Source organism: Cnephaeus nilssonii (genome assembly GCF_951640355.1).
Source record: "Cnephaeus nilssonii genome assembly, chromosome: 21".
NCBI lineage: Eukaryota > Metazoa > Chordata > Mammalia > Chiroptera > Vespertilionidae > Cnephaeus > Cnephaeus nilssonii.
Window position 1 is genome coordinate 30,460,487 of NC_137092.1, and position 16,948 is coordinate 30,477,434.

Below are 16,948 nucleotides of genomic sequence, written 5' to 3' on the forward strand. Positions count from 1 at the left end.
CAGCGCTGACCCGCCGCGGGTCGCCGGCTCCCGCCCGCCGCGAGCCCCCGCTCCGTCTCCCGCAGGCCCGCGGGGCGCGCGCCCGGTAGGGGGCGCCGCCGACCGGGGCGCCGGGCTCCCTCCGCCCACCCGGAGGCGGCTGCGGCGCGGCGAGCCCCGAGCGAGTGCGCTGCGAGGCGGGCCGCAGGGAGGCAGGCGCGAAGCGGGCGCGAGGGTGGCCGCGGGAGGGAGCCGCCGCCCCTGCCCGCCCGGATCCCTGCGGGGCGCATGGGGCGCTTCGAGTCGGGAGCGCACGCGGGCCCCGGGCCCCGCTTCCTGCTGCCGTGAGAAGCCGCGCCGGGAAGCCCCGAGACCCCGAGCCGCCGGGAGGATGACCATGGCCGGGGGCAGGAGGGGACTGGTGGCCCCGCAGAACACGTTTCTGGAGAATATCGTCCGGCGGTCCAATGGTAAGCGGTGCATGCGGGGTGCAGTGACCCGGCTTCTCACCCGTGTGCCTTTTTGGCAGCCGCCTCCCCGCTGCTCGGCGCCGGGGATGCAGCAGAGCTCGGAGCTGCGCTGGGAGCCGCGGCACCGGCGCCGGGCAGCCCGGAGGCTGGGAAAGGTGGGCAGGCGGGGCGGCGTCTGATGAGTCCCCATCCCAGGAGGAGAGGTCTCCCGGGGGTGCCTTGTGGGCCTTTCTCCCGCCTTCTTGGTCCTCTCCAGGGAGCGTGGCAGCTGGTGAGCAAAGTGCCGGGAAAAGTGATGGGGAGCTGGACGCCCCAGGGGTACAGCCCACTCTCCGCGAAGGCTCTCGGGGCGCCGGCTGCTGCTCCCCGCGGCGCCGCTTCCCCACCGGGGGAGGCAGCTGTCCACCTTCCATCTCCACCGGCAGAAAAGTCCAAGGTGTAGGGGCGCGGGGACTTGGGGATGTGCAGCAGGCTGCCCGATTCCACCTCCTCACCGAGCCACCCACCCCCTGCTGGGTTAAGCTAAGGCCGTGGGGGGCAGAATTTCCTGGGCTCCGGCGGGAAGTGGCGGGCACAGGTGCTGAGCTGGCTAGGTGGTCACAGGTAGGAATCTGTCTTAGATCCTCTCTTCCAAACACAGCAGTGTTTTTATGCCCATACAGTTTCCTCACCTACAAATTCCCAAACTCCCCAAGCCTGTAGATCGCCATTACCCAATAAACCAGTGCTCCCCGCCCCTCTCTCTCCCTTGGCATTTAGAGGGACAGTAGCATGAAGGGTGGGTGGGGTGGGGGGGTGAGAGTCCTGGAGCTGGGGCTGGAGAGGAAGCATTTCAAATGCCTGCAGGACTCAGGGCGGCGGAGCACCCTGGCTAAAAGGCTTGCAGGGCAAATAGGAGCAGGGCACCTGGAAGGTGCAAATGAGAGGCGACCAGCCCTGGATAAGAAGCCCCTTCCAGGCTGCCGGACCCTCTCCTGTCAGAGACATGACGTTCCTCAGGAGGACCCGAAGCGCTAACTCAGGAAAATAGCTTTTTAAAAATGTGTAAATATCTTGGCTTCAGAGCCTTAAGGAGCTTGAGTTAAAGCGACGGGCTTCTCTTTGGATTTAGTTAGGGATTTGGGGGAAGGGCATGAAAAGTGACTGACGCTTCGAAGAAATATTCTTTAATTAAAAAGTGATTTAAGTTTATCTTATAATCAAAAATTTAACTAGGGTAGCAAATCATCATGTGTTCGATACTTCTTAGGAATGGTCATTTATTAGGTGCCGCTTACGAAGACTATTGAGGAGTTTCTGCTCAGTCCCCTTTTCTTTTAAGGTCTTCCTGACCCAAACTAAGGAAGGTGGCTTTTAGAGCAAGGTCACAGCCATTACCTGGGGATGCAAGGGGATGACAATTACTACACGAACAGCCACCATGAACTCTTCTGCCCTAAAAATGGTGGAGGTGTTCATAGGTTTTAAAATAAAATCACTATTTGAGAGTTTAACGTACTGTGATTGCTATTGTTATTGGCCTGTTAGGGGGTATGGAGGCAGTCTTGGGGATTTGGGGATCCCCTTGCCAGAGACATCAACTTTCTCATAAACATCAATTACAATTTCTTTTGTGTGTGTGTGTGTGTGTGTGTGTGTGTGTGTGTGTGTGAAGAGGCAGAGTTCTTTAAGTGAGAGGGGAAACCCTGTATCTAATGTATACCATGTTATGTTTTTGAATGGAGAGAGCAGTCAGGAATCTTGCCTGTAATAGTCACAAGGTTCCTTGGGCTTGGTAGGAGGAACTTAAGAAACCTGGAGCGGGTACCACAATTTAAAACAACCCTGAAGCTGAGAAGGTAGAATATCTTCTAGTTTAGTTGATCTTAGAGCCACTTCCCTCTGTAGGCATCTGTAGAACCTCAATAGAATAACTAGCTGGGAATATTATTAGTACTGGCACTTTAATTTCAGCACCACTTCCAAAAGCTTGACTTCAGTTAACCAACCAACCAAACAGCATCAACAGCAAAAACAAAAACATGTTGGGAGAGGTGGATGAACTTTTAGTATTATGTATTATTTCAGAGAAAAAGAGTCTGATCTTGAAGCGTGGAATTTAAATTTGTAGTGATCTCTGTCATACTATTTCCTGAACACAAATAGAAAAAAAAATGTGGACTCTTGGAAATGTCACAATATCTACATGCATTGTATTATTTTATTGTGATGGAAAAGGTCTATTTATAAATATTGATTGTCTTCTAAAATCCACCGGCCTTGTTTTGGGCATTACAGTCTTTTAAATAGCATTTTACCTTTAAATAGCACTACTTTTTGATCACTTTTTATGATATTTTTCTCCCAGTGGTTTTATGCAGCATTTTTGTTTCTCTTTTAAAGACCAGAAAACGGAGTCCCATGACTATTGAGTGACATTCAAGGTGGCAGGCATATAGTGCCTGAGGTGGGTGTTAAGTTTAGAGGGTAGCATTCATCTTTGTGGTAGCATCATTGTTGCTCAGACATCATGACTTAGGCTGTGGAACTGTTTTCATCATCCTTACAAACACTGTTCTCATTATATGCTAATGGATAACAGAACTGACTTTGTTTTGGGGCATTTGAATATCTGTTGTCTGGAATATCATAGAGCTGCAGGGTAAGACAGACCTTAGATCTAGTCTGTCCTCCTTCCCCATCATTGTATAGATGAAAAAAACTGAGGCACAGCTTTTCCTCAAATAATTAAGGTCAGAACTGATGAGGCCCAAAGCCTCTTGACCCCTGTGTCACGCTCCTTACGGTACACCATGCGGTGACCTTCCTTGTATATTACCATTGTTTTCTCTAGAGAAGCATAATTTCCCAGTGGAGATGAAATAAAATGTTATAACAACAAGAACAACATCCATTTTGGCTAACGGCCACACTACCACATCCAAGCAGAATAACAGGGCAAAGGAGAAGCTAATTCTGTTTCAAGGGAGGGCGGTAGTTTTACCTTTGCCAATGGTTTGGCAGGATAACATTCATGTGCCCGTTATAAAATATTAAGTCACTTTTCATAAAAATATTACCTTTGATCCTCATAAGTCAGCAAAGGAGGTGCAGTGTTTCCATTTCAGAGTTTCAGGAACTAAGAATCCTCAGGTTAAATAATTTACTTACGGTTAGTTAGTAAGAGGAAGCATTAGAAATGGCAGTAAAAGGCAGCTCAGGGACTCTTCAGCAGTTGTGACTGGCTCATTCATTCTACAAAGATTTATTGAGCACACGTATGGAACACTGGGGATATAGTGAGAAAAAGGAAACCCTCTACCCTGAGTAAGTTACATTCTAGTGAGTCTTGGTCCAAGGATCTTGCCCCGATTCCACCATGTTTCCTGGCTTGACATTGGATTAAAAAAAAAAAAAAAAAAACCACCTACATTTTAAAGGTGTTTACTGGTCTTGATGGGACTAAAATCTAGTTTAACTTTCTTGGATACATTTGGAATACCATTTGAAGATATTTGGTAATTACCTCTTAATCGAGTAGTTGTAAGTAATCAGCAGGAATGGGCCAAATTTGATGATTTGATTTTGTGTAGGGTCATATTGTCATAGCGTTTCAAATCTTTATGTTGACTTCGTTGACACAAAGCCAGGCTGCTTCTCGTCATATTCATATTGGAAAGTGTTGCTCCAGTATATTTTTTGATTGTTGCTTAAATCTTTAGGCGCTTACTTTCTGAATGCCTGCTGCAGCAAATAGGAGATCTGGTTTGGGAAGGCTGGCAGACCTTAGTGCCAGGAAACTACAAAAATATTACCCTAAGTGGTCCCATTTGAGGGGAGCATATGTTTTAGTACTCAGAAGCCTATATCAAACAGTTGTAGGTGCCAGTAAGAATCCATGCACATTAGCAGGAGTGAGGCGCAGCACATTTGGGTCCAGATTTATGTACATGTATAATTTACAGATTGCTAAATCAGCTGTGTTTTTGCATAGTGTTAAGTTGGTTCAGGTTGTTGATATAATTAGTTAGCAAACAGGATGAGAGCCACGGGTAGTGTTGTGTCTCCTCACAGATGTTTTGAGCCACGGGAATGTTTATAAAACAAAACTCGTTAAAATCCATTCTTACGCCGAACGGGGAATAGATGATAATCTGGATTACGACCCACTCGATGGAGTTTGTTTTTTCCTGGAATATGCTCTAAGATAACCTTCAGCCCAGGCTCGCTGTCTTTCTTCGAAAGTGTCTGAAAGTTTCATCTATTGGCTGATATTAGCTGGGGGATTGAGAGGACGAAGCCTTGTGATTTCACATAAACTCCAAACTCCATGATTTTTATGATACTTGCCGGGAACAAATCAGTTTCACTAAAAGAGAGATGTTGACAGGAAGCCAGGAAGGCTGGTCAACAACCTTAATTGCTCTAACCACTCACTCTTTAGTTGAGATATTGTTAGCTGAAGCAGCTTCCACCTTGGTTTGTCCCATTAAGTTTTTGTTATTTCCTGCCTAAGGGCTACATGTATATTTCTGTTTATCTTGACTAAGATGTTTTCCCCAAAGCCTCAATAAAAGGGATGGCAGAGCCAGAGCAGTTGTTAGTTCTCCCACTAGAGGTGGACTACCGCCTGGCCCCCCATTTCGCCAAATTGAATTTCTTCAAGTCTCCATTCATTTGTGTGCGGCCCTTCTCCAGAACTCGAACCCTGAACCGGAACCCTGGACCACGCTGGACGTGGAAAGGGATTCCTACAATACTCATCTGTTTTATTAACATATCATTAAAAAATAGAGGCATTTGAGGAATGTGTGGGGAAATTGAATCTCTGGCTTCATTTTTTTTCCTGACACAAGCTCTTCATTTATGATGGGGTTCATTTGGCCCTGGGTCCTTCAGCGTTACTTGGACGTCCCTCCTTCTTCCCTCCCCTTTATTTTTGGCTAGATAGTTAATGGCTTGGAAGCAAACATTTAAAGCATACTTTAGTTCTTTATTGAAACGAACCCTTTTTGCAAAGTGAGTCTCTGCTTTATAGATTTAAGATATTTGAGATATTTGGACCATGGGTTTTTTGTTGTTGTTGTTTTCTCTTTAAGTGGACACACCTGTGACTGCTGAGAAAGCATTATAGAACTTGAGCTCTGAAAGGACATTCATTACAATTTCTTTTCCAGTGTTTGAATCTTTTTCAGAACATTCCTCCCAGGGCTTATCTAGCCTATGCTTGAATAGCTTCCGCGATGGGACACTCACTCTCTTACAAGGAATATTCTGTTTGCCAAGAAACTATAGTTGTGAACTACTTTTTCTCTTCTCTTCTTCTTTTCTGCTTTTTTCATCTCTTCTACTTCCTTCTTCCCTTTCTGTTTTATTGTTGTTGTTACTGTGTGGTCTCACCAAAATTTGCCCTTGATCAGCTACCACTCATTTGAGGTCTGCCCTGTGGAATGAAACTGACCTAGCCCACTCCCTTTTCCACCTGAAAATCTTTTCCTTTTTTTTTTTAAAAATTGATAACAGTTGTCTTGATTCTTCTCTCCATTTTTTTAACCCTTTAAAATTGTTTAATACCACAATTGAAAGGCACATAAAACAGTTTGGTACAACTTAACACATTTGAGTAAAGTAAATACTGTACTGTCACCACCGATGTCAAGAAGTGGAATCTTATATAAGCTCTCCAGACGCTCCCTGGACGCTCTCTGATCCCAAGTCCCTTGCTCTCCAAAGGGGACCATCTCCTGATTGTAAGGTGATCACTTGCATTTCCTCATAATTTTGCCACCTTGTTTTGCAGTTCTGAGCTCTGGAGTTCATTTAGTCTGTTTTTGAGCTTTACATACACGGGACTTCAGTTGGAGAATTCCCCCATGTTGCTGGGTGTCCTGTCATTTCATTGTCACTGCTGTGTAGTACTTGATGGCATGACTGTTACACACATGCCATTCATCCATTCTGAATGCTGTTGGTGGACACGTGTTCGCTTGCAAACCGGCCCCTGTACACGACAGGCAAGGAGAGACTGAAGAGAGAGGCAGACCACTCCAGAATGATAGGTGGCAGGCTCAGTGAACAAGGGAGCTTACCAACGAGGCTGCTAATGGGTAGATCTCCGCCCCGCCTACCAGAATTTCCAAAGTTTTCAAAGAGGCCTTAACTTGGTTCATCCACGTATCAGTCCAGATGGTCTCAACAACACTTGACTTTCTCAAGGCTGTGTCCTTGAAATAGGTCCCACTGTGGGAAGCATGGGCAGAACGTACATTTCAAGGTCAGGGCAGGGGCTGAGGAGCCTCTGATTGCCTGGGTCCAGCTCAAGAGTCAACCGGCAGATCACATCCTCTCAGTGACCTCTTCCAACAACGTGTGGGTTGTTTCCAATGTTGTGCTATTAATGTTGCTACAAACATTCTTGCACACGTCTTTGGGATGTGTGGGCATATATTGGATATATGCCTAGAGGCATATGTATAACTGCAGTGGAGGCTGCCAAACAATTTTCCGAAGGGTTTGTATCAATTTACATTCCCACCAACAGTGTGTGAGGGTTCTTGTCACTCCACATCCTTGCCAACACTTGGTGTTTTCTCCTCTTTTGTTTTTGTTTTCAATAATGACATTGCCCAAGCAAGCTAGTAATAAAACAGGGTTATTTAGGGTTATGTTAGTAGTGAGCACATGATCAAAATAAAATGAAAATAAAACTTGCTCTTGTCTTTTGGGACGCATTGGTATCTCCTGTGTGTTGCAATGTTCTCACGTGTGAACTCACACATGATGATAAATGACGTGAAAGACTTGCACACTTAGAATTGTGTACAAAGGGCATATGCAGTGTGCGTGCGTGTGTGTGTGTGTGTGTGTGTGTGTGTGTGTGTAAGAGACTCATTTTATTAAATCTAGAGCAGTAAACCCTGGGGACAAAGATTATGTAAGAATTAGAGTTGGAAGTGGGAAGGAACTAGGAAGTGAATGATTTATGTTTATTTTAGTGAAAGAAATAAAACAAAAATCACTGAAGGAAAGGCACAAATTTCATGGAGGAATAAAAAAAAAATCAAAGACAAATGAAAATGCAATGCAAAGGCCAGCTTGTGGTTCAGCTTCCCAAGCACGGTGGACCTCTTATGTGTCCGATCCTTTGCGAGGGACCAGGAATACCAAAGTGAGTGAGACTTTGTGATTTCTCATGGAGACATCCACGATGAAGACCAACATATGTTGTAAACGTCTCCAAAGACTGAAGAGAAGTTATGGTGACCCAACACATGCTATACCATTTCCCCTTATAAGCTCCTCACCCAAAATTATTCTTAGATTTTTCTAGCCATTTCTTTTTTTTTTTGTGAGGGTGGCTATGGGGTGACCAGATCCCTTAAGTCAGATTGAAGAAGGCTGTTGCAGAACGTGTGAAGCTTTGTTCTGAGACTTGAAACAAGTCTCATTCCTCTGGGCGATGTCTTCTTTGGCTGCTGTCTCGGGTCCCCCCCCCCCCCCCCCCCCATTGTGAGTTTCCAGCATATCCTGGATGCTGGGATTTGTTGGATGCTCTGCTTGTTCTCTATGCAAGTGTTGTCTCAGGGAACAGAGTGCAATCTGGACACCTTCAACCTCTCCCTCGGTTTCACGGTCTCCGCCACAGCAGACATGCACTCCTGGTCGTGGCCAAATTACTTAAAACTCTTCTGATTGGGTGTTAATCGCGTTATGTCAATAATCAGAATCAATTTGCTTACGCATCCTAAGATGGTTCATTGTGTAAATTAAAAGGACCACTTTTCGATTAGTCCTATGCTGCATAAAACTGATGTTCTGAGGTTAATTGAGTCAATCCTGTAATTATTAATGTACTATTAACCGAGAGGGCCTCAAATCCATTGTTTGTCATAGCTTCAGTGACATAAGGTGCTTCTGGAAAGAAGAGGAATAGCCTCTCATTACCTCCCTTTTCCCTTAAGACACTGGCATAGGCATCCTCCACTGGCATTCCCAGAGTGCTGGAGTCAGCATTTGCAAGGTGATACTATATTGGCAAGTTTTACCGATATTTATTTCCTGCTTAACTTTTACTTCCATGAAGAGTGAATTTGGAAAACCTATTTTAGACTAGACCTTCACAGTCATGGGAGAAAATGAGTTAACTCGAATGACAAGACTATATTTATTTCACCTAAATGCATTTTTAAGTTTTTATTATTTTATTTACTTTTGTTTTCTCTCAACATTATAGGGACTGACTGGATTAGAGTTCTGTGCTGCTATTACACTTGTGCTTTGAGCCTCTACGTGGCCTGATGGACTACATATCATGTTTCCTCCTTAGAGCCATTCTTTCTTTTCTTAAAATTAAATTTATTGGGGTAACATTGGTTAATGACATTATATAAGTTTCAAGCATACAGTTTTATGATACACTAGAGGCCCAGTGCACAAAATTCGTGCACTGGGGGGGCAGGGGGTCCCTCAGCCCAGCCTTCCCCCTCTTAGTCTGGGAGCCCTCAGGGGATGTCCTACTGATGGCTTAGGGGAGCGGGGAGCAGGCCTAAGCCACAGTCTGGCCTCCCTCTGCGGGAGGTGACCGGCGGGCCGATTGGGATGGCGTGGGCAGTTTGTGGCCGGCCCCACCCCCAATTGCGCTATGGCCACTGGTGGCCTCCCTCTGTGGGAGGCGACCAGGTGGGTGCTCAGGGGATGATGCCAGCCCCCATCGCCCTGCCGCCACTGGTTGCTGCCACCCCCACCACCCCATCGCCATCCCCTCCCTCTGCCCACTGGCATGCACCTTGGCTGGCCTGGCGACACCTGCTCACTGGCCCTGCCCTCCACTGACCAGTTGTTCTGCAGTTCGGTCGATTTGCATATTACACTTTTATTATGTAGGATCATTTGTATATTCCATTTTGTGCAGTCTCTTATCACCATATATTTGACCCCCTTTACCCTTTTCATCCTTCCCCTACTCTCTTCTCCTCTGGTAACTATCATAGTGTTGTCTGTGTCTGTGAGTTTGTTTGTTTTATTTGTTGATTTGTTGTTGTCTTTTGTTTTATATCCCACATATGAACAAAATAATATGGTTCTTAGCCTTTTCTATCTGACTTATTTCACTTAGCATGGTATTCTCAAGATTCATAGTAGTCCATTGTGTGTGTGTGTGTGTGTGTGTGTGTGTGTGTGTGTGTGTATATATATATATATATATATATATAATCACATTTGTTTATCCAATCATCCATCCAAGGACACTAAGGTTATTTCCATGTCTTGGCTATTGTGAATAGTGCTGCAATGAACATCGGGGTATAGATATCTTTATGAAGAAGTGTTTTCAAATTTTTCTGGTAGATACCCAGAAGAAGGATTGTTAGGTCATATGGTAGCTCTGTTCTTAATTCTTTGAGGGATATCCATACTGTTTTCCATAGAGGCAGCACCAATTTGCATTCCCACCTTCAGTGTTACAAGTGTTCCCTTTTTCCACACCCTCTCCAACACTTGTTATTGCTTGTCTTATTGATAATCGTCATTCTAACAGGTGTAAAGTGGTAGCCTATTGTGGTTTTGATATGCATTTCCGTTATAGCTAGTGACGTTGAGCATCCCTTTTCTTTTCCAACCGGCTCTGCGTCCCGGGAGGCTGACCTATATGGGTTATGTCAGTGGTCTCCCATGCTTTCTGGCTCCCGGCTGGCTTTAACTTGTGAGGTCTACCACCTTGAGATGCCATAATAGCCTAGCTTTTCCCCCTTGAATGAAGTTTACTTCTCCACCTTGCTCTCTTTGGGTTTGGATAGGTTTAGGTGGCTTAAAGTTTCCAACTGCTATTAACCCTGGGGTACTGCACTGTCCCTGAGGTTTCCCTCAGTGGTGTGCTGGGGCCAGCTGAGCTGGCTGGGACTGCCTGTCAAGATTTGATCATGCGCATCTCTTTCGTATTTCTGGGTTGGGGACCTCACCTTGGTAACTTGAAATCTGCTATGGTGGAAGTATTTGCACCTCAGAAATTGGCAAATGCTATAAATCAGGGCTCCCACCGCCCAGTCAGTGACCAGCACACCACTGCCAGTACCTCACCCATGCCTTTGTCAACAACACTCCTCTAATTATCCATGTATGTGTGCCATTGTCTTCTTGCCAGGCCTCTGCCTATAGAACCAGATACTTGGTTAGGGAGCAGATGTGGAGTTATGTGCTATGTAGACTGGGACAGCTAATGCTAGATGGGAAGTTGGACATAACTTTCAAATGGACACATGTGTCCCCTGCATTCCTGCCATGTCTGAGACAAAGTAGATGCTCAGATATGTGCTGTATTACTGCTCTGAGATCCCCTTCCTTCCACCCTATCCTTACTGAACCATTTACCATGAAATTTTAAAATAACAGAGGAGGCAAATGTAAAACTAACTCAAAAAAATCTTTTTTTCTAGTACCATTTAATATTTTTACTTGCTTACTTTGAATGATGTTTTTGGTGTTATTCAATAATGGTTTAAGAGTTTTGTTCAAAGTACCTATAATGTATACAGATATACATTAAGGAAGTATTACGACTGTAAAAGGAGAATAATTGTTAGTTAATTTATTGCACTACTTTTTAGCAAGTGATCACACAAATATATATTTCCCAGCAGTAATTTAACATATCACTGACCCCTCTCCTTTATGAAGTGAAATATCATTGACTATAAAAAAGTCTCTGCATTTCTAACACAATTTCATGTATAGTCTCATTCTCTTCCATACTGCTTGTGAAACCTGTTTTTACTGTTTTAAAATCCTTTAATTTGATGCATAATGAAGATGGAGGTCATGTTTTGGAAACCGTGCACTTAGGGATAAATACCCAGTAAATGCAGTGTTTGAGTGTGCTTTTCAAATTGAAATCTCTCTATTGTAATTTACTGGCTTAATAAAAAATGTATTTCAGTAGGATATTAAAATCAGAGACAAAGCAAATAACTATTGAATCTCTACGGAGTTCAGTTTGTATTGTGCAAAGATTGGGCCCTTGACAATTTACAAGACTGATTTTCATGGAATTTTACTGTTGAAAAAACACAATGGAGCCACAAAGTGACTTGCTGATAATTAAGATTTTAGGTGTTTCATTTAGGTGTATTATATTGACTAAGCTCCTGGTTTTTCATCCTATCCTCCTTTCTCTCCCAAACTACCAAATCTTGGTCTGTCCTTTTGTTTATTAAAAAATTAATTTCTGGTATAGATTTTATTTAGGTTCAGGCAAATCAAACTGTTGTTTCCTGGTCTTTGTTTACTGCTTAGAGACAAACCTCTTGTTCTCTTCCTTTATCTCCATCATTATTTTTCTATTGTTTTCTATTATTTTTCTGAAATAAAGGAAAATACACTGAGTGGCCAGATTATTATGATCTCTGAACGCATAATAATCTGGCCACTCAGTATCTATCTATCTATCTATCTATCTATCTATCTATCTATCTATCTATCTATCTTAGAGGCCTGGTGCATGAATTCGTGCATGGGTTGGGTCCTGCCAGCCTGGCCAGGGGGAGGGGACATGGGCGGTTGGCCGGCCTGCCTGCTGGTCAAACTCCTGGTTGAGGGGACAATTTGCATATTAGCCTTTTATTATATAGGATATATACTGAGTGGCCAGATTATTATGCATTCAGAGATCATAATAATCTGGCCACTCAGTGTATATTTTTACTCCAACTTGCTTTTTGTAAAAGCACTGATACCCTTAGGAATCTATAACATTGCAAAGGATTCTCTTGCAAGTAAAACTATCTGAAGTTATTAGGAGCACTTTGTGGAGTTTTTACTGTAGCCCCCTGAATAACCAGGGTTGGCAGGCAATAACGAATTTGTGTCAGCCGCCTGCTGAATGTAGCTTTTATCTGTGTAATTGCCCAAACTGAGTCACTTTTCTAAGTCATTGCTTTGGTTAGTTTCTCCTTTGTTATGTGTGGTAATTAGGATGGAAAGCAATTTTCTAATAATTTCTTTTTAGAATATCTCTGCGTTATGTTTTATAGGCAAATGGTAGGTTTGGAATCTGACTACCGTCGCATAGCTTGGCTCATACCCTATCAGCTGAAGAAGCTTTCTGTGGTGGGGGAGGGGAGTCTTTCCAATTTTTAGAGAAATGTTTGTTTTATCCTACAAGGAGGAAAACTGTGTGTGGGCTGAGGGAGGTTGAATTTAGGAAACCTTACATTCGATTGCACACACTCTCGCAGCTGAAGACCCTCAGGGGGTAAAAAGGAGCAGAGGGAGGCAGGAGACTCTAGCTCATTTGCATCAAAGACTGGAGACACAGGGAACTTTCAGCTGAGAGCCAATAAGTCAGGGCTAGGGCAGCCAGGTTGAACCCACACATCTTACTGAACAATGTGGGAGGGACTTGTTCAGTGCAAACAATGTGAATTGGGTGGCAGGCTTGGTGCTTCACAATAGGCCTTGGCGCTTCACGGGCAAATTGACTCAGATCCACCTAGATTCACTTCTTTATTTTATTTAATGGATCTTCTCTCCTTTAAAAAGTCCCACCTCACTGAACAGCAAGGGGGAGACCAGGTATGATGGACTCTGAACTTCCCGGTTAGTGGTATCTCAAGCTCTTCCATTTTTAAGTCATCTTTTTGGGTCTCTCTTGGGTTCAGGTGCCAATTCTACCCATCCCATGGCTTCTCTCCAAGATGGGGTGTGGGGTGGAGGCAAGCACTTAGCCTAGCCTCTGGGGCCTCAGATCCCCTGACGCAAGGCCTTATTCTTCCCTCTAGTTTCTTGGGTCTCTAGCAATAGCCCTGGTGTGCTGGTCACTGGGTGACCAACTGATCTATGGGCTCAAGGCTGCAGGCGGTGAACCTATGTTCCATTCTTTGAATTGAAAAGAACTTGGTGTCCTGTCCCAATCCTTCACATATTCATATTCTTTCTCCGCCCCCCCTTCTCTATAACTTGATAATCCAGGCTCTCACTGGTGCTGCAGCTCACCTCTGATATTTGCCTGAACCCCCAAGCCCCAAGTTGATCCTTGCCTTGGGCGGTTTGATAAGACATGGCCTTTGGTCACCTTACTCCACTGTGATAACCATCTGTTCATGCAACTTCAGCAGCAGCAGCAGCAGCAGCAGCAGGGCAGTTGGGAGCTTCTGGATTCTTTGCAGACCCCATGGGAGCCGAGGGAGGCTCAGTGGTGCTAAAGAAGCCAAGTTTGCTGTGTAGCACCTTTGAGTTGCCAAGGGGTGTTCTCTCCCACCCCTGAGTCTCAAATGGGGATCCAGGCACAAATTCTCCCCTCTTCTCCTCCGCTCCTGTCCCTCCTCCTCTCTTGTCACTGTGTGGAAGCAGGGCTGTTATAGAAATGCTACATTTTAAGAAGAGTTTGTAAATGAGGGAAGAGACAAAACATTGCAAAGACTGACAGGAGAGGCCAAGCATTTACAGGAGGAAACCATTCCTCCTACCCATGTCAGTATTTCCTGAGGGCATCCTTGTGTTTCACAAGGTAAATCATAATCCTCTCTAATAAAATGGTAATATGCAAATTAACCATCACTCCACTACATAAGCCACTCCCACCAGCCAAGCCACGCCCATCAACCAATCAGGGCGAGTATGCAAATTAAACCCAATCCAAGATGGCTACAGCCACAGAGAGCAAGGTTTCCCAGGTAACAGAGGAAGCCAAGCTTTCCCATAGCCGTTGCAGGCCTAAGCCTCCACTCAAGCTACAAAGTTTCAATTATAGAAGGTAAACAAATTCAAACAAATGGCGGCAGAATGGAGTTTGAGAGAGCAGGCCACAGTTGCCGGCGGCAACAGGGGAAGCAAAGCTTTCCACACACCCTGGCCGGGCTCACCCGCTTAAGGCTACAAAGTTTCAATTGTAGAAGGTGAATTAACTGCCACAGAAATGGCTGCCGGAGCCCCAGGCTTGGCTCCGCTCCAGGCTACAAAGTTTCAATTGTAAAAGGAAAATAAATTCCAAATACCAGGGCCTCCCCTTGGGTTGCCAGGGGGCGTGGCCGGCCTGCAAACCACCACAGGCCCCTCGCTCAGGCCGCCCCACACCCCAAGGGAATCCCCACCCTTATCTGTGACCCCCTTCAGGGCAAACCAGCTGGCCCCCACCCGTGCACCAGGCCTCTATCCTATCTCATAAAAGAGTAATATACAGATTGATCATCACTGCAACACACAATATAGTTGCCCCCATGTGGACACAAGATGGCCACCACAAGATGGCCAGCAGGAGAGGGCAGTTGGGAGGCACCCGGCCTGCAAGGGAGGGCAGTTGAGAGGGACCAGGCTTGCAAGGGAGTGCAGTTGGAGGTGATCAACCCTGCAGGAGAGGGCAGTTAGGGGTGACCAGGCTGGCAGAGGAGGGAAGTTGGGGGCAAACAGGCTGGCAGGGGAGCAGTTAAGCATCAACCAGGCTGGCAGCGGAGTGGTTAGGGGGTGATCAGGCTGGCAGGCAGTAGCGGTTAGGGGCAATCAGGAAGGCAGGCAGGCAAACAGTTGGGAGCCAGCAGTCCTGGATTGTGAGAGGGATGTCCGACTGCCCGTTTAGGCCCGATCCCACCAGGATCGGGCCTAAACGGGCAGTCGGACATCCCTCGAGGGGTCCCATATTGGAGAGGGTACAGGCTGGGCTGAGGGACAACCCCCTGCCGTGCACGAATTTCGTGCACCGGGCTTCTAGTATATGATGACAATGCTGGTAATGTTGACTCATCAATAAAAGATCTTGTTATACTTCTTAGTGTTTCTATAGGAAGGCCCATAAATATTAGGTGCTACAAAGATTTTCATAGAAATGGTCTGATTTTAGTATTGGAAATGGGATAAGAAGGAGAATCTGTAATATATGATCAAAAGCAGATAGATCCAGGTTCAGTCCCCACTCTCATCTGCTCTATTCCTCAGAAGCTCAGTTTCTTCATGAATAAATGAACTCCATGACACTATATTCAGTAAAGTAATACCACCTCATAAAGGTTGTTGTAAAGGTTAGAAAAATCTTAATATATAATAAAGTACTTAGTACAGAGCCTGACCCAAAGTAGATATCAATAAATGCTACCCATTCTTAGTAATATGTACAAGATAGCTTATGTGGAATCCCTTAGTTCCGATGCTGTATGTGACGTCATGACATTTGTATGGGTATCTCTGATCTTGTAACATCTTGTGTTCTGGAATGTGATTTTCAGGTCAATTATTTGTAGTTCATAAATCGAAAGTAATCCAGAACATGCCCCCTTTCCAGCCAAGCAGAGTGGGGGATCACATGTATGGGCTAAGGCAGGTGAGCCAGGATGGATTTCTTTCCTGTTGGAGACAGATGGCCCTCTGACTGGGACTAGAATTCTTTCTTCCGTTGGCTCAAGTCCTTGGATAGCGAGGGAATGCCTAGACCTTCTGTCACATCATGGGATCTTGCTCCCTGCAAGCTCTCATTTCTTGCTTGGGTTAGCAGTAGATAAACTGCTTTGGAATTTTAAATTCTATGATGAGAAATCCTCTGAGTGCATGGTCAATAGCTGATGATTCTATTCTTACAGCACTTCCTATTTTTCTCTTTCCTTCCTAAAGTCAAAGAAAATGCTAGTGGACTTACTTGTTTCCTCCCCAATAAGGCTGTAGGTGAATATGCACCCCAGGGACAGTGGGAATGCTTGAGGAATGATGAATACCTTTAAAGGATGACCAGAATATTTCATGAGAAATTGCAATAATATCTGCAACTTGAAATATATCTTGGTTTCATTTTTTAGTAAATGAAAAATTTAATCGATAACTTAATCTTTTCTGATTAAATTCATTAAAAATTAATAATATACTTATTTTTATCAAAGTAATATTTGCTCATGGTTAAAAAAATCAAACTGAAAGGCTTATAAAGAAAACAAACACCCTATACCTTGTCCCTTTGCCCATTCTGCTAACCAAAGACCACATGTTCTAATTTTAGCTGTTTCTTCTTATAGATTCTTCCATGTCTCTAAATCACATGCATCACAACTATTTCTAGATTTATTAATTTTAGGTATCTAGTGGCTTCTGTTAATTTAGCTGAGGTTTTAGCTCACTTTATTTACTTTCTACCACCTAAGATTATATTGCTTCCTTATTGGTTATTTCTTCAATTTTAAGTAAAATATTAATACCTTATTATAGCAACTCTAGAAACCATCTCATGATTGTTCTCTCTTATTTCTCTAAGTTTATCATTTGTATTTTTACAGTGTCAGAATTGATGAGGTTATATTCAGATACTTAATAATTAAATATTCCATGCTTGACTGTGTTGATTTTAAAAGTTGGAAATTAATATAATTATGACAATAATATGACATAGGGTATTTTGATTTCCTTTCTTGCACAGCTTTTTTTTGATGCTTCTAATTTCTTTTCCTGCCCTCCAAAGTATATACCTTTATTGAATTTTTATGTTGTTTATTCCTATGTAATTCACTTCTGAAACGTCTGTTCTCTGAATCATTGGGTATGGAATGCTTTCT

General features: G+C 44.3%; 1 protein-coding gene across 2 annotated transcripts in view; it reads left to right on the plus strand.

Annotated features, from left to right (window-relative positions):
• Positions 1-370: 370 nt before the first annotated feature.
• KCNH1 (potassium voltage-gated channel subfamily H member 1) overlaps positions 371-16,948 on the plus strand; it is a gene marked incomplete at both ends in the record, with an annotated part of 267,549 nt that continues 250,971 nt past the window's right edge. For both annotated transcript variants that reach the window (XM_079761861.1, XM_079761862.1), the window contains one exon: positions 371-449. In XM_079761861.1, the coding sequence (XP_079617987.1) occupies positions 371-449 (79 nt within the window). The remainder of the gene's footprint in view (positions 450-16,948) is intronic.